The following is a 22,821-nucleotide window of genomic DNA, read 5'->3' on the forward strand; positions in this document are numbered from 1 at the left end:
AACCACTGCATTTGCTTTCACTAGAACGGTGTTACATCTGTTTTCTCTCAAGCAACTTCTGTCAGTTTTCTGTCAATGCTCGCCACTCGAGATGAAGCATTCTTAGTAGGAGCATTCATACGGATACACTGCCATGGCCCTCACTACAAAGGGTTCCAATGTTGTTGTTTTTTTCTAAAAGCTAGAATTTTATTTTGATTTATGATCAAAAAAGAAACTTGCATTTTGTTTATGGATTAAAATAAGCACCATTTTACAGAATTTACTGGAGTATTCGTTTGTATTGAAAGTACTATAGACTTTCTATATTTTGTGTTACAACTCGGTACTCATTCCTCTGGTGGACATGAGTTGATATGGTCACTAAAAGGAAGTAAGGTATCAGGAAGAAATTGTTGCTCTCTTCTATATATTACTATCATTTCATTTTCCAAACTACCTATGAAATTGTAACATGAGTCTTATCCATCCACTGTCTCCGATTAGGAGTGGTTTATAACATTCACCATTTTTCACGTAATTTATCAGTTGTTTTTGATAATTTAATACTGTTGAAAATTAGATTCTACAATCAAAATTAATTTCTAAAAATTACAAATTAATGCAAAATTAGGGTAAATGGAAAGATTTATACTTTAAAGAAAACTATTCCTGTATAACAGATTCGAAAGTCGAATAACAATAGATTAACAATCATTCCATTAACTTGAATACTTATAACATTTAAAATTCAATGAATATAGGACCAAGCAAAAGAACATGAAGAAACTATATTCCAGAATTAAACTGATCCTTGTAGTAACACAGTAAGGGTTTTTAATCTTACATTAAATTTCAATTTTCCATTCTCTATGTTCTGCCTATAACCAATGAAACAAGCTGCAAGTATCATTCAAATATAATATTTTTCCTTGAAATAGGAAAGTTAAAACTCTGCTCATAAGAATTTTTAATCTTTAACTCACCAGATAATAATTTGGCATCCGGTCACGATATGTCCAATAGCGGTATACTACACTCCATTATGCACTTAATTACAATCTGTCTTTTGAATTTGATCGGTTGAACACTAGTTAGCAACTAAAACAGTAACCACTCAAACTGGAGTACTTAAACTTTAGTTCCAATTTTTGCCATTAGTGGCGCTATAAGCGACTAACAAACCCTGGCGGCCGAAGCTCCTACAATAATAGTCAATGACATGAGACATGTGTGCGTGAAAAGAATAAAGGAGTAATCTTAAAATCAGTACAGTTTGTAATGTTTATAGAAGATAATCTCAATTATTCAAACACGACCTCAGTGCTCCAGCTTTCTTTTAATAACTTTAAAGTTCATGATAGTCAAACATCAAACACAACATTAGGGATAGCAGAGACTTTAAGATTTTTCTTTGTATTGTGATTTGTAAATAAGTCTACCTGGCGCTCCTTAGTATCTCTAATAATTGATTTTCAAGAATTTGTTTAGTAAAATGAGCTCATAATGATTTTCATTTGATATACGTAATTATAAATAATAGTATTTAGTAATATTTACGAAACTGTACCGATTTGACTTGGAATATCTTGAGGAAGCACAACAGAAGGGTTTGTTTACAGGTTACATAAATGCCTTTAGAGTAAAGTTTCTTTCTTCCTAGTGCGACATTTCAGATTAGGTTTCGTTTTATTTTATTTTTTGTTGCCCAATCTTGGTCTAAATTTCCATCTTTTAGTATTTAGCTTTAGATTTCGATCCGTTTCTTTCCTTAGTAGGGCTAATTAGAATACTTTCAACTTCTCATAATCAGTGTTAATTAGTTCCGCTACAGCTGAGGGTTTAGGATATTGTGTTTTGGTGGATTGATTTTTGCAAACTTCTTCACAAGGGATTGTCGATAACAAACTGCTGGCCTTGTTATTAAAGTCTGAGTTAACCTGAAAGATATCCTGAGTAACTTCAGTGCGCTGAACGGAGATATGCTTTCCGGGGAACATATGGAATGTGCAGATATGTTATTGATTATTAAATGTACCGTGTTTTTGATTGTTAGATGCATATATGTTTAATGTTACAGCACTAATCCTTGCTCATCTTTTATTTGTCTAATATGAATAAATAATTTATTTTCTTGTCTTTATTTTTTGTCAACCTGTACAAGTTCTTCACTCCATTTGATATTTAAAGTTTGTTTTACATTTTATTCCAGATCTGCGATTTTGCTCTAGCTACGCTTCCCATCAGGCTCTTGTTACTTGCCTTGAAGCAACATATATTCTCTTCTGCTCCAGAAGCATTCCAATTTTTCTTTGCTTCTCTCCTCTCGTATTTCTTGTATTTCCTCGTTCCACTAATACGTCGCTTTTCGTGGAGGAGTCCTTCTCTCATTCAGTTCTACCAAAATCCTACTGTTTATGTTCTATCCTTTTTGCACAACGTCTTCTTGCAGGTTTACTCATTCCATATTACTTCCTTTCAAGAATATCTTTAACTTATATTCTTTTAGTCGTCATGAATTAATTTTCAGTTCTCTATTTCACAGACTCCTTATTATCTACTCACGAGAACGTGCAGTATCTTCTCACCATTCTATGCTGCATGCTGACGCTTTCATCATTTATTATTTTCCATTTCTTAATTACCTTATTATAATGACAAAATTGGCCGATAAATGGACGGGAAGAATGGACAATGATCATTTTTTAACACTAAATTACAAGGAAAATATGCGCAAACAGATGAATTTAGAATGTTATGAAATGCACTAACTATCAATATTTACTCGTTATTGACTATAATCTAGAGAATAATATGAAAAAACCCAAGTCGAGTATATCAAATTGGATCTTAGGTGTAAGTGTGATAGAAATAATGAAGGTAAACGAAGAAGAATGAAAACAAAATTAGTCTTCGGGAAGATCAAAAGAAACCGTGACTGGATTAGCGAAAATTCAATCCACAAGCAAGCTCTTGACTATACAGAGATGGAACAGTCATTTGAGCTATAATGTTAGTTGCATAAATACTAGTACAACAACTGGATGAAGATTCGAGAATGATTCACTCGAAGCCTACGGTTGAAAATCTATTCTCAAGCACACGAACATTTCTTTCAGTTTGATGTTAGGTATCTTACAGTTGGATAATACAGCTAAACAAACATTAAAGTTTTGGAACTAATCATAATTTTGAACTATACTGCGTTCATCGTACTGTACGATATCCGATTGGTAGTGAAAGCTAGATAAGTGTGGTTTCTATAGTATCACTTTCATCTTAATAGACGTCCTCCTTATCTATTATTAGATCGTGAAGGGTCTATTATTAGTATTACAATAACCTTCCATTTTCTCGATTTTCCTGGACGTTACCTATGAGGATTTACACTTACTCATATCCAGAAGTATAAGTGGACCTGAAAAGGTAGGGGGATGGATGATATCACGCCGTCCCCCGGGCCTATCTTTGCCCATTGTATTTTTTAGGAAGTGGAGGGGACGCCACAAATATCTTTGGAAGAAGAAGAACGAGATCCTCCCGCGTACCCCCTCACTTTTACCCCTGCTCATATCATTTTGTCTAGATGAACGGGATCAATCAATTGATACATTAGTCAATTTGAACATTTTTGCTTCCGATCAACATTAATAACACTACAGAATATATTTAACAAGCTCTTACTTTATTCGCAAACAGCTACTACATTGTTTACAAACGTGGTAAATATACAGACCAGTAGATAGCGTTGAAAATAATGAAAGACAATGCGTAAACAACGATAGCCATTTTGTCCACAATGTTCCTTGGTCCTACCAAAGCACCACCATCACCTCGTTTTGCTTCCGACTTTGAGGGTTTTCGTTTTAAACTTCTGTCTGCAAACATTCTGAGAGGAATCTCGGTGTCTTTCCAAGGAAGTTCGTGAAGAGGTACGCTTTGTGTTGGGAATACTGCAGATGAAGTATTCTGTTTCTGAAAGAATACAAATAAAACTATTACGTGTAAGTGTGTAATAGCAACAAGGATGCGTATACATTCTGTACATCCCTTTACGATAACGTTAGAAAGTACCGACTAAGTTGTCAATATGTTATGAGTAATCAGTTTCTTAAGACAATAATGGGAAAATGTCTTGAGTGAGGCAAAAAATTTCAGTATTTTATAAAAAAAATATTATTTTTGGCAATAACGACACAACGTATCGACAGACTGCAACCGAATTTTCAGTAGTTGATTGGAAATATAATTACTTCTCTTTACGCCAAAGAAAAATTATCCAGTTGGTGCTGTACTTATTTTGCTGGTGATTGGACAACCAATAGTGAAGGTATATTTCCCGATAAGTCTATACGAAAAAAAAATATGACGAATCAAATTCTCGTTAATGTTTACCAGGTTTTAATCTTCTTCCCCATTTTTGAAGTTAAATCTAAAACATATCGCTATTTTTCGAAAATATTGAAAATTCTAGAAGTAGGTATCAAGTTTAATAATTAATGAACAATTGAAACCTCCCAGCTTTAATACAGAAATAATTTCTAAATAAAATTTTGCAATTGTTTTCATTTTTCGTATTTACTTATTAAGTGAAATGTTTGTCTACGCCTACAACTGAAAAATTTACTTCGAAGCAGAGTGAACATTTGATAATGGGCAAAATGTCGCTGAGAAAATAGCTTTGCGGAAGAATATGTCATGGCTCTTTCCCATGACAACTTATGAACTTGGCGCATAATAGAACAGCGTCCCCACCAATGCCGGATTGGGTCCCGATTGGGTACATTTTGCGGGGTCCCAGGTTTCCAACTTGCAAGAAGGTCTGTACAATATATATATATATATATATATATATATATATATATATATATATATATATATATTGCGCTCTCCCTGCTGGCCTAGTGGTTATACCCATTTCCCTTTATAACTTTTCTCTATCTGCAAAATAATCTGTTGAAAATGCTCACCCTGTTCATTGCTTATAGCAGCTAATTTTTCAGAGAAATAACTCAAATGGAAATGCAAACAGTGAATGAGTTTTAAAATACATATTTCACCCTTGTCCTTTGCAATTTTTCAAGAAGGTTCTGTACCAGTATTTCATAGTTTTCTTCTCTTACAAGTAAACCTATCCATGTCGAAATCTAGTTTCTCGACCAAACTTCGCATAGAAGTGTGGAATATCAAGAAGCAAGCGTTAACAAAATTTAAAGTGCTTCCGTCCATAAAGACGGCCGCAGAGGCCAAAATCCTGATTGATCAGAATAAGCCATAACAATGTGTTTTAAGTTTGAAAATTTCATTTTCTTGGTTAAATGGGTAAAGGGGTGAAAAACAAAAACACATTTCCCACACCGGAAGGAAATAGACATCTACTTGAGGGTATGCTTATCATGGTCAATATCTTGAAGGCCACCTTGATCTCGCTCCACTTTTTTAAATAGGGACGGGGGGCCATGTGATATATCAAATTGGGTTAGAATCTTATGAGAAATACAATGGTGAAATCTGTGTTTCCATAAGTTTATATTTGTACAACATAATGAAATTCACATTGATACGAATTCGTTGGTTCAAAGATTTCTTAAAAACTGTATTAAAAAAAAAAAGAATTCAAGTCAGGAAAACCTAATGTATGCTAGTGAGAACATCGTAGATAGCTACTTATGAAAGGTATAATCAACTTGAAATCGTTATCGACTGCAGACAATGAGTCGATCACAAACCTTAAGCAACTGTTGGAAGATGGATGACATATTTTCCATTAGATTATTTCAGTTAGAAGACAAATCTTTATAAGCAGCCACCTATTCAGTACGCACCAGTAAACATTCCTAACTCGATTTAAGAAAAAAATACATCCACGTAATTGTTGGTGTAGTACGTTTTCGCACGGTGCTCATTATCAAGCAACTTCAAATGGTTTGAGTCCCACGTTAAGCTATAGGTTCATTCTCATATAGCTTTGGTGCTGAATAGGACACTAAATATAAAATCACGGTTTGTCAAATGATATCGTTGCTATTATATTTGTTGTGATCATTTGCATGTCAGTATTGTATGTGCACTCAATTTAGTTGTCTGTGAAGAAGAGGAAAACTCATCCTGACTTGAATTTCGTTTTTCCGTGCTTCTCCCCAGGCAATGCCTTACACAATCAAAACCTATATTCTGAATTTCTGATCCATTTGAAATATAATACTAAAAACACATATACGAGCTAACTTCACAATATTATATATACAGTCGCACTAATACAAGGAAATTCTGCGATAAATAACATTGCAATTCTACTAGAAAATTGGCCCTTTAACCCATCTCGTCCGTGAAGAGTTAATTGATAATTTGTTTTCGAAATTTTTATCACATTAATTTAATTTTTATTAATAATCAACTTTGTATTAAAACAACAACTTTTCGTATTAATTTATACATTTCCCCAGCGTCCTTAGCTGTGCAGGATAAGTTATGCATAAACATTCATAAATGAGGGAAATTCACATTGCATAGCAGTGAACATTGTCATTTTCAATTTAAGTTTTAATCAATTAATTTTGAAACTAATCTTAATTTTTACCTGTTAATCTTTTTCATTAATTTTTCGAACTATGTCTATGGTAAATCTTGGTATGGGGAAAACATGACGATTAAATAGCACGTCTCGAAATAACTAAGCAATAGAACTGATGAATACGAGTATGCTATATTGAAACATGAAGGAGATATGCAGTATCCTTTCTATTATAATGTGCACAATAGGAAGAGTCGTATTAAGATCAAGCGACATACATGGCTAAAGATGTTCATCTGAGTTCGTGCTGAAGAAAATTAGAAATAATACTACCATCAAAAGAAGCAATTTCATCCACCCTAATCCTTCATATGTAGCACAGTCAGTCAAGTGTCTTGAACCTCTTGCAACACATATCTGAAGCCTGTTTAATACCTCATTACCGAACATTTGACAATATTATGCGATTTCTTATCGGTGCTAAGTTGTTACTATATGAGAAGTTTGGTTCAAATAGTGTGGCTTTATTTTATTAATGCATGTTTCGAATACATGCGAACAATAAAACACTTTTTTTCACTGCTTACTGTCTCGTTTTGTAATTGCCAATAATACTGACGCGCGATGACTGACTTAGGAAACAACATAGCCATACATCTTACCAATTGGCGAAGACAGTTGTACAATTAGCCTTCACTACTAACTGTCGAGACACAATGGTTAAAATGTTGCGCCACCAGTTATATCCATCATATTCATTTTGGTTTGGTGTTCACTGTATTATGTCTATTAGTTTGAAGGTTACAAGAAGAAGTCAAATGTCTAGAATTAAAACATCCGGTAAATATATTCAAATACGTAATAAAACACTAACAATCTGTATGAACTTTTATCATCCTCGTAAGTAATTTTACTTTACTGAAAAATCTATTTTAAATAAAATGAGGATCTTCTATGCATTTAGCGTTGTTAAACGTATATCTTCAGTTTGTGGTAAAAACTATAATCTTCATCATTACTAATCAACGGGAAACATTTTCCACATCAATTCTTTGGCCATACCTTTTATTGCATTCCCAATAATACAATTTATTCTTAAATGGAGCTTATCAGTCGTACATTGTTTTCTTGTGGCTTATTTCCACTAATTAGTCACTGAATTTTGATTTATACAGTGAGTGGTTTTCATTCCTTTTTATGCGCGTAATACTGAACCCTTTCAGTTTGTTATATCTTTCACGTAATATGTAAATTACTTCTCTGTACCAAACAACAAGGTACACAAAAGATTTCATAATTCTCCGTTCAGTTAATTCTTCTATTTTTTTCTTTCTTCAATTCTTGGTCATATTTTTATTTCTGTTTACATTTCAGAACTTCAGTAAACATTCTACTAAACTGAAGACATCTAATTTCCTTTCCGCTTTCCAATTTCTCAAGATGATACATTTGTCTTTGTTCCTATCATTAATACCTTCGATTTTAAACAATCACTTTTACCCCTCATGATTCTCAGCTTTTCCTCAAATTTCTAAGACTTCTTCTAAAGTACAGTGTGACAATTAATGAACTACATGATATAAAACAGTCATAATTTCTGAACAGTTCGTGTGATGACGTCCAAACTGCGTGGCTGAGCACAAAGCATGATGGGAATTCGTACGCGCAATTTGATGTCGGTCATTTGCAAGTGAAAATGCCATGGTATAGAGTGCAAGGCCGTATAGCACTTGTGAAGGCCTATTATGCGAGTAACAACAGTCCGATTGCGGCGCAAAGGAATTTTGCGCCCAAATACAAATTAAAGACAATCAGTCCAAGTGTTCTAACGATCAAAATTTTGATTCTCAAGTTTGGGAGAACAGATTGTGTTTGTGATGACAATGTTGGCAATGTCGGTCGACAAACAAGTGTGAAAACGTCTGAAAACTTTGCGAAGATACGCGCTGTGTTTCAAACCAACCGACGGACGTCGATCAAAGGAGCTGCACAACAGGTGGGAATCAACCGGGAGACACTGCGACAAACTGTTGTTGAAGACCTGCATCTCTTCCCATAAAAAAATCAAACCCATCGGCCATAAAGTCCCGTGCCCATGGAACAGCGGTTGTTTTTCGCCAACACTATTATCCAGGGAATTGACGACTAGGAATTTGATGTGAATATGGTTTGGTTTAGCTCTCATTTGGATGGTTTCGCCAGTAAGCCAAATTGGCGCATTTGGGGGACAGAATCCGCATTTCGCAATGGAGAAGCCTCTCCAACCTGAAGAGGTGACGGTGTGGTGTGCAATGTCCAACCATGAAATAATCGGTGCGATATTCCTTGACAGCATGGTGACTACTGCACGATATATGACAGTTTTGGAAAATGATTTCATACCGATTATCCAAAGTAACCCTAATTTCGACAAGATGTGGTCCATGCACGACGGAGCTCGACCCATCGGGTCATGAGAGTGTTTGAAGTCCTGGAGGAGTATTTTGGGGACCGCATTGTGGCTCTTGGATACCCAGAAGCCACTTTTAGGGGACTCGCTGGGCGCCATATTCCCTGAATATGAACCCATGTGATTCATTTTTGTGTGGCTATGTTAAGGACAAAATGTACAGTAATAACCCCAAAACCATTAAGGATGTCGAGCTGAAAACTGCCATTCAGGACGTAATCGACACTATAGCGGGTCATGCAGAATTTTGCTGTTCATCTGCGCCACATCATCGCCAGAGATGACAGACATATCAAACATGTCATAACCTACATTTGAATGCCTGTAGTGCAATTTACATGTGTAATACAGTTTTTTATTACGTAGTTTTTCACTAATTTCCGTTTTATTTCATATAGGTCATTACTTGTCACTCCTATTCTTTTTTAAATCTTAAAATAGAATCGTACTACAATTTTACGCTTTTAGTATACTTTTACTAACCTTTTTGTTCCAAAACTTAATGTGGAAATTTGTCCACTTGAAAGAATCTGTGCTTTCCCAACTGTAAGCTATAACAAATTCAACCAAGCTCAGAAATACGAATACCTGGAGGAAAAGTTTAAATATATGTTACGAGTAAAATTAATGAATAAACTAAAAGTTAAGAATAAAATGAATGCATTATATATTATGATTTAATAAATAAAGGGTCGAGCAAGTAAGTATGTTGGTTTTGAAATACTTGTCATGCATGCTGCTGTGGATGAGATGTGAACTAGAAACGTTAAATATACTTGTTGCCACATGTCATTTTAATAAGAATGGGGCCTTGGCCTACAGCACGTTGTGTGTTTGTTTACAATGCTTTCATTAAAACAGGGCATTCAGTTGTGCTTACGTAGGGTGGCCTCCTCGGTAACCAGACCTAATCCTTTGTGACTATTTTTACAGGATAACTAAAATGTAAAGTTTATAGACAAATCACGTACTCTTGAATCCCTTTCCGATATAATAATTCGAGGAATTCAATAGGTCATGCCTGCCATGCGTAGAAGCTGTATTCACAATATCATCGTTTGTCTACAAGAATATCTCAACAAAAATTGAGCCACCTAACTCATAATGACTTTTCGCAGCTTTTTTGTTACGTTTTAATATTTAACCTCAAACAGCAATATAACATTAATGAGTAATAACCATGCATCATGAAATTCGTTCAGAAATAAGTATATGATAGTCCTTTTAAACCACCATACCTGTGGCTCAGTGGTAGAACATTCACCTCTGGTGCGTGGGGTCCCTGGTTCGATTCCAGCTCCCACCAAGTGAACTTCTTGGTGGACAAACACCGTGTGCGTGGGTTTTCTCGGGATTGTCCCGTTTCCTCCCACTTTCTTCATTCCACTATTTCATTCATTTCTCATCATCACCGTCTCCTTTAGCCTAGTCGGCATATCTGTGGGACGTAAAACATAAAGATTTCATTTCATTTTCTCACTGCTGGGATCTGTACATTCAAATAAGGAGTACAGCGATAATCAGTCAACCTTTGTTAGGTGTAATATTAATATCATTTCCGGAGCAATGCCTGTGGAGTTCGTTATTCTTTTGTTTGATGCGCAGTCGCCGAATTTTTATTTCAGTGAAGACATTAGCAAACTGTTGTCTACAGAAAACAAAACAATACCTTCAGTATAACATTAACCAACTATTGCCTATAATAAATATACAGGGTGACCGCGTGACTATGTTACAAAATTTAAGGGATGATTCCTGACACGGAAACAAGAAAAACAGTTCAAATAAACTTTTGTCCAACGTACATAATTTCGGAGCTACAAGGTGCCGAAAGCGTGGGAAACTGACATTCAAAGCTCTATAGCTCGACTATGGTGAATGATAGAGCTAATGCGGCATGGTCACGTCAAAGACACCGAAGCTGCTGTATTCAAAAATGCTTAGGTCGAGATCGTGCAATTCGTGCACAAGGGATTCCCCAAAGGAGCGTAGGGATTCCCAGATAATCTGTCAAGAAAGATGGGTCGAAAAGGATACGGATGAATAGCTGTCCCAACTGCTAGCAATAATGCGTCTGTACTAAGTCGATATCTCGCACAAGCACAAAATGGCGAACAGTTTTATACGTGCCATGTGTGGTTGCATAACGCGCACTAAATAAGAATGGGAAACATGAAAGGAAAATGTGAATAATTTAGTACAAATGTTAAATACATGATATTACGCTGTCCTATCATTGAACATACGCATTTAATAAAAGGCAATAGTCATGAAACGTTCTAAAATGTTGTAAAAGGATCACACTATTAGTCTTTCTTCCATGTATTGTTGTCATTGAAAACAAATAAACAAAACTGAGCGAAACAACCATAATGCAAAAGAGGTTGTTTCCTAAAAACAAAAGTCACAAGAATGGGAATAATGTCTTCAATCAACATTTTACAGCAGGATTGAATGCAGCCAAGAACATCATCAATTACCTGTAAACGAGACAAATCTCCCAATTATCCTACAATAGGTGATGGACATGGCGTCCTTCTACTTCAACACAGGCGTTACAGCGTCGCAGTAAGATCTGACGCATCCGCTGTAACAACCCAGGATCTGTTCTTATAGTATCACAGACAGCGAGTATTCGTGCTAAGTTCTTCTGCGTTGTCTATACACGTTTCATAGACAAGTGTTTTGACATGACCCCACAAGAAAAAATTAAGTGGATGCAAATCTGGGGAACGTGAATGCCAATTACAAGGACCGCCTCTTCCAATCCATCTGTCACGAAACGTTTGATTCAAATACTCTCGAGCACTAGCTGAAAAGTGGGCTGGGGCGCCATCATGTTGAAACCACATCCGTTGACGAACACCGAGAGGGACATCCTCTAATAACTCTGGAAGTATGTCTCGCAGGAATCTCGTATACACTGGTGCAGTTAATCGTGGTGGTAGTAAATATGGACCTATTATCTGATCACTGATAATACCCGCCCACATATTTATAACGAATCGGTCTTGGTGGCCCCTTTCCACAATTGCATAAGGATTTTCGTCTGCCCATACATGACTATTGTGACTATTAAATATCCCGTCTTTCGTAAAACAAGCTTCGTCGGTGAAAAGCAGGTAGGAAGCAAACTGTGGATCAATTACAGAGCGTTGGAGAAACCACTCTCAAAACCGAACGCGAGGTTGAAAGTCAGTTGGACGTAAGGCCTGAACCCTCTGCGGGTGATAGGGGTGTAACTGTTGCTCGTGTACTACTTTCCAAACAGTATCTTGTGCTACTCCCCTTTCACGTGCTACTTTCCGGGTACTTACTGTTGGGTCTTGGGTGAAACGGTCAAGCACTTGTTCTTCAAAGTTCGGAGTACTTGTGGTTCTTCGTCTTCCTTGGTCGTAGTATTGAGGTTGTAAATTCCCCGTGTCTCGTAAGCGTTGAAAAAGTCTGGCAAACATAGTATGGGCTGGATGTCTTCTTTCTGGATATTTCAGTCGATATAACCTATTAGCTTGTCGACTGTTGCCATTTGCTTGACTGTATACAAATATCATGTGCGCAAGTTCTGCTATCGAATACTCCATTTGATCTCACATTCGAACAAGCAAAGCACAAACTGCACTAAGGAACTCGTACGCTACGAACAAAACCACATGAAGAATGACCTTCCACCTTCCACAACACCTTCTAGTAGGGTTGTCTTATACTTTCCTTACCTTCGATTGTTTTCTACGACAGAAGGAAGAACAAATGCTTGTGATCGAACCTGCAAACTGTGGTGTACTTCAGGTGATAGCACCGTCTGTGAAAACAAAATATTTTCTAAACGATAACAATACGCCATGTTAAGCATTCTAGTCCTGCAAAACATCGGAAGCAGCGACTAAAACAAACCTCCTGATAAATTGTTTTTCCTTGTTCTTTTTCAATGTTCGGGTAACGCACATTACGGCTAATGATAAGAAACGGATATTTTACTGTTGTTCTCTGGCAGTGGTCAAATTAACATGGGATGGCGGAAAAATCCCCCTCTCGTAAAAAGTATCCTCGGCTCGTATCATCAAATGAAATAAAGTTTCTGCCTGGAAGAAAGCACCCATATCCCCCGGTTTTTCCCCTTAGTTTTACTTGCTTTCAATGACAAAACTACATGAAAGAAAACAATGATAGTGTGATGTTTGTACAACATTTTAGTACGTTTCATGATTATTCCCTTTATTAAACGCGTCTATACGTACAATGAACAGGACAGTGTACTATCATGTATTTAACATTTGTACTAAATTATTCACATTTTCCTTTCATATTTTCCCCACTCTTATTTAGTGCGCGTTATGCAACCACACATGGCACGTATAAAACTGTTCGCCATTTTGTGCTTGTGCGAGATATCGACTTAGTACAGACGCATTATTGCTAGCAGTTGGGACAGCTATTCATCCGTATCCTTTTCGACCCATCTTTCTTGACAGATTATCCGGGAATCCCTACGCTCCTTTGGGGAATCCCTTGTGCACGAATTGCACGATCTCGACCTAAGCATTTTTGAATACAGCAGCTTCGGTGTCTTTGACGTGACCATGCCGCATTAGCTCTATCATTCACCATAGTCGAGCTATAGAGCTTTGAATGTCAGTTTCCCACGCTTATTGAATATTTTAAGTTACTGACTTATTGCTCAAAAACTAATCACCCGATTGATATGGTTACGACTTAGTTTTTTTAGAAGAGAGAAGTGATTATATTTTGGTGTAAGTTACATTGCAATGTTGCCATCGAGAGGGAAATGTAGAGGTAAAAATTTACAAAAAATTCCCTAACCGAATTTCAAGACTGCAACACTGCGTGCGGGCCTGTCCAATTCATGTCAGTGATTAGGTATCCATCCAAGGTATCTACCTAACAAATCTTAAGGAGATCTCTTCACAACGAAGGAAGCTACAGGGGGAAAAAAGAAAAGAAAATTCGAAATTCTAAAATTCTCGAATATTTTACTTTGGACAGAAATTTAAGAAGGAAATTGAACACCCAGAAGAAAAAGAAACTAATATGATAAACTATTGTCCAACCATATTTGACCAAACAAATTATCCCGATATCAAAATTATCCCTCCTGGGACCGAAAGGGTTAAGGAATTTTGATGTACGTATGTGTATCTTTTTTTAATAGTTGGAAGATATTTATCTATTTTTTTCCCGCATCACATATTCCTTTGTCATTTCCTCTTCTATTGTAATTATTATTTGGATCCCGTGAAGCTTTATCGATGAGACGCCTACCTTCCTACCGTGTAAACCGGATTGAATCCTCGGCGGGACATGGAATTTTGCTCGTTCCAATGGGACTTTGGTGTTCACCTACTCTTCTAAAAATGATTATTTGGGACAATTCGGAGAAGTAAAATAGCTAGAGTTGAGTTAATTGCATCCCGTCCATAATATGCAGCCTTTATTTCCACGAACAGCCTTCGCTGCAACCCGCTTTTACTGTGTTTCATGCAAATTGTTCTAAAACATGGGAATTCTGCTGAACCAACTCTTGTCATATGTCAATGAACATATTAGATTTTCTGTATTACCTTCTATCAGTATTTACTGCTAAACTCACTCCTATTAGGCTTTCCCTCGATCATGTATTTACAAATACTTTCGTTACATCGTGTGTCGATTAGCACTGATTCGATTAGCACCGTCGATTTGCAAAGCATTATAGTGAGTTTGTTAAAAATCATCAGTAAATACGTAGGTTCTCGTTTAAGACATTCTCGTAAAAAACAATCAGCTCTATCTTCCGTTCTATATGTGCGTTGTCTTCTAGGTGTAAGGCCATGAAGCAAACACACTGACAGAACTGAAAAGCACATCGCCCTGGTCGCATATCTGTTGGAACATTATCTTCCTTGCTCCAAATTTCCCGTTATTATCAAATGTGATCTCACTGGCAAGGTATATAGAAAGAGGCTAACGAATATAAATGCTATGATGTCAAACGCATTTTGAAATATTGACAGATATTTCGTGTAATGGCTGCAGAGACAAAATGTTTCTACTTTATCGTCCACATTTACCTTATTTATTCTTATTTATTGCACTATTGGTCGCTCATATTGTGAAGAATGTATTGTCTCTCTGAGTACTAGACACAATTTTACCGAATCCTCTTTATACTGTTATCTCAGAGAATAGCGAGAATGTCTAACGCTTTTCGTCGTCATGTATTGGCAGATTATCCCTTTTAGTCCCAGGTCACTGACAAATGAGGCTTACATTTTACCAGTAAGCTTTTCATCAAAGAAATGCGGTCTAACAACAGTCATCCAAGATGCTCCGCCATACACTGATAGACCACCGATACTAATGTAGAAGTAATCGCTGCGTTAGTGGATTGTCCCTGTTCCAATAATAAGGTGTTCTTGTCCTTTCCTTGGTGCTCTGTACTGCAACATTCTCTGAGTCTTCTTCGGCATTTCATTTCTTCTTCGCTTCTAGTATTTTTATATTTTCCTATTTCGTCATTTTGTTTCTTCCTATTCTGCGTTGCTGTCTTAAGTTTTATCTACCCTTAGTTATTATGTTATTTTTTTTTCTCGGTTTAATAACTTTCAACATTGTTTTTTCTTTCCATGATTCTGTTTCTGTTCTTAATTTTACGTTGCTTTCTTAATATTCGTCGCTTTCTATCACATTTGGCAGTCCGTGGTGTATTCATCTTTGCCATTAATGTTTATCGTGGCAAAGAAAAATGGCCGGGTTACTGACGTTCCCATTCCTTCTCCTTTCCAATCAACCCAGAAAGTGCCCTTGAGCTTTCATGTCCTATCTCAATAGGGGAAGGCTTTTACTTTACTTCAGCAGTTGTTAATTGTTGCTTTGTATTAGATTTCTTGAATCGGTCAAAGTAAGTCTGAAAACTATTTACTTGAAAGCCCTATACTCTCATAAACATATGTATTGTAATACTTTGATGTGAAATTAAGATTTGAAACACACATAGAAAATTTGAAATTTGTTTATTTGATTTTATACTTACAGTTAAAAAGTCTTATCTTTATACTCACCATACAGACGAACATCCATATATCTACAGCCTTCAAGTAAGACACAGGAGGTAAGGACTGTTGAATAGATACGAACTGCGTAGACAACGTGAGAAGCGTAGTTATGCCAAGAGCTACTCTCCCAGGTACAGCCGCCGTGTCAATTAGGAAAGACAGCCATGCAATGCAGACGAGAATAATGGACGGGAAATAGATCTTCCAAAGGTAGAATGTGTATCTACGTTCAAAATGAATAGTAAAACCAACACAGGCGTAAGTATCTGAAATAAAGAAGATATAAACAAAGAAGGTGTTGAGTGAGAAATCTGGAATACACACCAGGGGTGGCCGAAGAAAATTTTCCATAGGGGCATCTCCATGGTTGCTATAGTACGCCTGGTATCTCTGGTATTTAATATACTTGGTTTGCTATATTTTCGTGAGCCAGCGGGGCCAGGTTCCCCTGTCCCTCTTTGGGCGCCCGTGATACACACTGGCCCATAAATCAGTTGAAAGAATGGAATTTTCATGTATAAGTGAAGCACAAACCAAAAGTGGCATAAACAGTGCTGTAGTCCTAAACTTTTGAGAGGGTATACGCTGTTTTGTGATCATCTATGATTGTCGTAAAGGACATAGAAGTCATTTTTAATAAACAATGTACAACCCATGAATTAATTAATTGAATTTAAATAAAAAGGATATTTACTATTGTATAATCTAAAAGCATTTCATGCTGTTTACTTGATGGCATTCTTTACTTAAATCATACCATTAATGACATAAATGTGTGTAAGTATGGAGAAGAAAACAACTCACTTAGAGAAGGAACAGAAAACTTGCGCCTGATGTGCCAGAAGTAAGAAATTTTTCCCCAAATTTAACACTATAAAATCATTGACATTTTTTTTCTTCAACTAACAGGTTCTGTATTGCTCAAAGTTCTTTGCGTATTAACATTAGCATAATATTGAAAATATTCATACCTTAGTTTTAAAATATCAAATAAGTTTGGTTCCCTTTAGCAGAGAACAAGGTTTTAAGCAATTGAAATATCAGAAACATCGACCTTCAAAACGCTAGGATATCGACTCAGAAAAAATATACTCCATTTTGCATCGATTTATCCCCATAGCCTAAAACTAACAATTTTGTGTTTTGGTCTGGTGATATAGTCACTTTATCATTGGAATAATGGCCTGATTTAGTAAATAAAAATAAATAAAACAAAAGTAGAAAGTATTATATGCTTTGAAGCAGAAGGTACACTCTGATAACTAAGAGGGTATACGGCGTATACCGTCGTGTACCCTCAACTACAGCCCTGGACATAAATAACACACAATCTCCATAAAACATGAATGATAGTGCTCAGTCATACAAGATATGCCTAAAAAAGATGCTCAAAGTGGCTTTCATTCTGTTGAATGCAAATTTCACATCTGCGCAACACTGAAACTTAAGATTTGCAAAATTTTTCAGATAATGCAGGTTTTCAGATGTAAACTGAATTCCTTCCTTCAATTGCTACATATCACGAACTTTCAAGAATAAAACATTATATCTTAGTATAACCTAGGCGCAAAAGTTCACTGGACTAAGATCAGAAAGACATCGTTGTATTTATAGTCATGTTTGCACCATATTTTCAATACAAACAAGAATTTTATGAAAACTAAAAATGGATCAAAAGATTGCAATCTCGACCAATAATTATCTTTTATATCAGGAACCACAAACTTTTTGAACGAGTTTGCGTTTTTTCTACGGGATAAGCACATCATACTGAGCTAACTGATAGTTTGGGTTTGGCTACACTATACGTAGTTCTCCAGATATAAGGATTACAAAAACATTTTCGATTGAAATACATTGGATGTTTTGATCCAAAAAAAAACGCTGTTCTGTAGGAAGTTTTATATCCATTGCTTCTCAATTAACATGAATTAACTAGTACTAACAGCAGCACAGCTTAAATTGAAACCACCTTCATCTGACATGAGATCATCACATATAGTATTAGATGACTTATCCTAGTAAAGTAGGTACTCTACTAGTCAAATCAGAGTCTAATAAACTGCTAATGCCAACTGACTTGTTGGCTACATAGACATGTAAATGTTGGGTTGGTGTTTTTCCAAGAAAGAAAGGATTTTATTAAAATTGCTTCGATTTTGTATAGTTACCATGATAGAATAGAAAGAACATATTGACTCATCCAGAGGAAAATGGATTGTTATTTTGTTATTTTCCTTTCAAGTAGTCGCTGAAATTAAATTGCGATAAATTTTACATGTATGAATGTAGAAGACAGAAATGTTTGCTAACTAACCTGAGTAATCTCCCAGCGTCCATTCGAGAGCGCAATCTATCCCAGTCACATTATGAATATCATACTGAGGCAGAGACGGCATTTTGTCGTCTAGTTTCACACCATTCATCAATAGAACAACGTCTTTGGTCGATTTAGAATCTGTAAATAAGACTATTGTTATTACAGTATATATTATTATTATTATTATTATTATTAGTAGTAGTAGTAGTAGTAGTAGTAGTAGTAGTAGTAGTAGTAGAAGTAGTAGTAGTAGTTAGTTATATAGAGTCCGTGACTCCTGATCCGAAAGCATTCAGACACGACGACTCAAAGAGACCCATGGTCCAGTGACATCGAGACCTTATCATACATGTGGAAATTATTAGGAATAGTTATCTCTAAGTTGATTTGGAGGCTTAGTTGCTCATTCACAATAGAAGTCTGCACGGGCTCGGGCCGAGCCCGCGATCTTAAGCCCGACCCGGCTCGCAGGCCGAACTCGGGCGTCCAAAGCATATATCACTTCTGGCACTAACCGGGCTCGGGCCGTAAATTTCTAAATATACAACTATATTTCTTTTGCCTAACCTTGTAAATATACTGTAGAACGATATATATTGGATCGTTCTTTCTGAAGAACTTTTAAAATACAACTGCAAAATTAAACTTCTAATTGCTCTAAATAAAAATACAATTTTGCATCAATTATTACGTTTCTGTAATTCGGGCTTATTTCGGGTTCATTTGATTATCACACAAGCTCGGGCCTAAATGCTAAAACATATTTCGGACTAGGGTCGTGCCTTACATCATAAATTCGCGAACCGGGCCGGGGCCGGTCTGTAAATTCCGGCCCGTGCAGACCTCTAATTCACAACCGATGGTATATATGGATCAATAGCTTAACAAGGGATCCATGCCTCATGTGCTCCCACTGGAAATTGAACGTGAGTCTCCATAACAGAAGTGTGTATGCTAATGACTATAATTACAATGGCGCTCTATGAACGATATGTGTGGAACTGTTATCTAACAAGCATAACTTTAATTATTTCCTCTCCCTTATTTCTCATGAATTTCCTCGTAGCTCTGTGGAAAGCGTATGCAGCTTTGGCGTGGGTTCCATTCCCTGCGGGATCTCATGTGGTTCGGATTAAACTTTAATCTGTATGTCCACGTCTTATGTATTCTCGCTTCTAAACGGGAGGCTAAACTCAAATCTAACTGACTAACCAATCAATTTTTTCACTAAGCATTACACTGAAAGGTAACTCCAAAGTTTATCATTGTAACGGTAGCGTCATTTCAGACTTTAAGTAGTGTTGCAAACGTCAACAATGTTTATAAGCTCACGGGAGCGGTTTCAGGTATCAAATGCTGTAAGTGGCAAAATGATCTATTAGTCTATTGAAAAACATAAAGGTATTTAGTTATGACACTTATCTTCAAAAAAAATCGAAACAAATCCTTCCGAGAAATATTTTCAACTCCTAGTTTCGTCTCCATCGTCAAGTATGCAATAAATGCGCCCAGGGAACTAACTTGAAAATTTTAAATGATCACATGGCTCAAGAGATACTGGGAAAACAACTTTGGTAAGAAAGAAGTGTCTCACTCACAATCTCATTAAAAACGATAGTTTATCATCGTTCACTTGCCTTAATCACCCTTAGCCTAAAGGGCATAATCATTGGACACTAAACTGAAATATTTCATTTCATTTCATGTTTGAAATATCTCAAGATTAGAATCACAAAATTTGGTATTTAGTCTTTTCATTTAATGTAATTAAAGACATGTGCGACGTTTTCTGATGTTTCCCTTAGAAGGTAAAAAATGAGAGAAAAGTTTCGGGATTGCAATTCTTATAAAAATATAAATCTATATCTCGAAATCCTTTAAGATTAGAGATATATTAGAAATATGAAACTTGGTATATAAACTCCTTATTAAAAACAACTGGGAATATGTCACAGCGTTCCCGGAAATTCCCCTTTCAACAAGAATAGAAGTGAATGTAATTTCTAATTTTTATCCCAATATATAAAGATGACTTCAAGGTTGTCAGTCTCACCATTAGAAGGATAACGGGAGAATCATTTAAAATGAGTTTTTGAACACAGCGGTTGGGCTGAGATGTTTTTTTTAAAATCATTTCTCTCTTATCGAAATGCGTATTATAAGGGAGAAGGGTTTTAATATTTTTTACAAAGAATAGTGTCGTATACGTATTGTCGCCATGCGAAGCACGGAAGCAAAGTTTGAAAATGCAAGGTCGTTGGCCTAGCCAAAATAAGAGTCTGGGGGCAAAGTGCCCACCTAGTCAAAGACTATTTACAACTATAGTATGAAACAAAACAAACAGTACTGAAATTCACGTACGGATTCAGATGCACTGTGGTATGAGCTGTGAGCGCTACATGTATGTGGACTAGCAAAGTGTGCAGTTGGCGCGAAGATAATGGTAGTTACAACAGAAAAGAAAGTGTTTATTGTCTAGCACTATTGCCGCTCATACGGTGTGGGGCAAAATCTCACTGCAGAAGGTGATCACGCACATCTATTGTATTACGGTATTGCTCCACAGTGTAATTATGTCATATAAAGATTTCATCAGCAACATATCAGTGATGAAAGTCATGTGTATCTTTATCACTACATCAATCAACAGTTGATTATTTACCCATTCTTTCATGATTTGTGCGGTTTTAAAACACCAAAAATTTTGTATTACAACAATGGATGCAGCAAGACGGAAATACTGCCCAAACTGCAAGTGAGCCATTTACCCTTCTGCCCACAAGAGTTTGGGCATCATTTAATTAACCGTGGAATGGATTTTCCATATGCTTTCCACTCCTCTGACCTTACGGCTGCAGATGCCTACAGATGGGGAATGCTGAAGAAAGCAATTTTCCGAACAGTTAATCCCCTATCGCTTTACCGGAGTTAAGAGAGAAGATTCGATAATTTGTTTTGTCGTTCCATCAACCTGTGTTCATTAGCATGTTCATCGATCTGCAGGACTGCTATGAAGAATGTGTATGTCGTAGTAGTCAACATTTTGAACGCATAATGTACAGGCGTGACGTTTCTTAAATTTAAAATAAAAAGGTGCAGTTACATTTAGTTGTCATCCATTTGACATTTCTTATGTTTCATTATGTTGTATAACAAATAAATATATATCAATGATGTAACTTTAGTACGTTTTATTTTACCGCATACTGTATACAAAGACTATCATTCTCATATTATAGAAAGAAAAAATCAAAAATTATTTAAATAAATTTCCTACAGCACATCATTTCGGGTAGTATAGTCATGTTTACATATCTCTGCAACTGTTTGAGATATCAAGTAGACGTAAATTGCATTATGATCTTTGCATCTGTTGAAAACAACCTATATTATGTATACCCTAGTATTTCTTTTTGAAATAAATCCTTTCGAATCAAAGTCAAATTTGTAATATATTATGCTTTTGTTCTTAACTATTAGAAACACATCAATCATAACCAAAGTATTTAACACAGGAATTCCTTGAATATGCACTGCCATATCCGTCTTACTCCAGTTGTAGATACCTCCAAAGGTAATATGTTTGTAAGACTATATTGCCATTACTTTGCACACACTGACAATACATTTGGTATTTTACGTTTACGTGTAATAGACACATATTAATATATGCCATTTTTTACTACGATTATGCACAGAGACTAAGGGAGACGGTCAGATGCGATGGATAATGATGGTGGAATTGTAAAAGTGGAAGGAAACGGGAGAACCCCGATAAAACCCCTTTGCATACGATGTGTGTCTACAAGAATGCCCACTTTGTGAGAGTGAGATCGAACCAGAGACCCCACGCAAGAGATGAGCGCTCTATTACTGAGCTACTAAGAACCCTTATGATATTCTTGTTCAAAATGTTGTCCTAGTAATCATATTAAATCCATTTATTTTGTTAGGAGATTCTTTAAATTAAAATGTCAAAAAAATTAAAATATGATAACCCATCCACTGCAAGATAACAGACCGGTATAGTCAAAGCGGGATTTGAAAGAAAAGAAAAAGCTTTTTCACGCTGGAATGTTTCTACATAGAGTATTCACGTGTTTGAACAACATCATTTAACTTTGTGGTATTAGAGATACTGCTAACATATGACTCTAATTGCGTTTTAACATTCCGTAAGTGCAGCCATACCTTGCATATGAATTATTGTGATTAATTTACAAGCTTCTGACTCTAGAGTCCCTTTAGTCACATCAGTAACTTACTACTGGGAGTTTTATTCCAACATTATTAATTGAGGGATTGCTTCATTCCTTCCAGGATTTCGTACATTAATCTATACATGTTGTTGAGTATTTCTCACTACTGCAAAATTCTTACTCTGTTAATGCTACAAATTACTTACAGCTCTCTATTTCCAGAGTGCATTGCTGTCTATCAAATGGATAACTGCGGAAATCAAAGCTGCAAATCACAATGGCCATGTACCTAAAATAGCAAACAGAAATAC

General features: G+C 36.1%; 1 protein-coding gene across 1 annotated transcript in view; it reads right to left on the bottom strand.

The window, feature by feature from the left end:
• Window positions 1-3,654: 3,654 nt before the first annotated feature.
• Window positions 3,655-22,821, bottom strand: part of LOC145682298 (glycine receptor subunit alpha-2-like) — a 43,044-nt gene continuing 23,877 nt past the window's right edge. Inside the window, exons 6-10 of the mRNA XM_081753875.1 lie at window positions 22,717-22,799; window positions 18,309-18,449; window positions 15,998-16,257; window positions 9,426-9,530; window positions 3,655-3,954 (exon numbers count right to left, since the gene is read on the bottom strand). Coding sequence (XP_081610001.1) covers window positions 3,691-3,954; window positions 9,426-9,530; window positions 15,998-16,257; window positions 18,309-18,449; window positions 22,717-22,799 — 853 coding nt within the window. The 3' untranslated portion in view covers window positions 3,655-3,690. The remainder of the gene's footprint in view (window positions 3,955-9,425; window positions 9,531-15,997; window positions 16,258-18,308; window positions 18,450-22,716; window positions 22,800-22,821) is intronic.

This window comes from Thermobia domestica, chromosome 3, assembly GCF_964235325.1.
Source record: "Thermobia domestica chromosome 3, izTheDome1.hap1.1, whole genome shotgun sequence".
In the NCBI taxonomy this organism is placed as follows: domain Eukaryota; kingdom Metazoa; phylum Arthropoda; class Insecta; order Zygentoma; family Lepismatidae; genus Thermobia; species Thermobia domestica.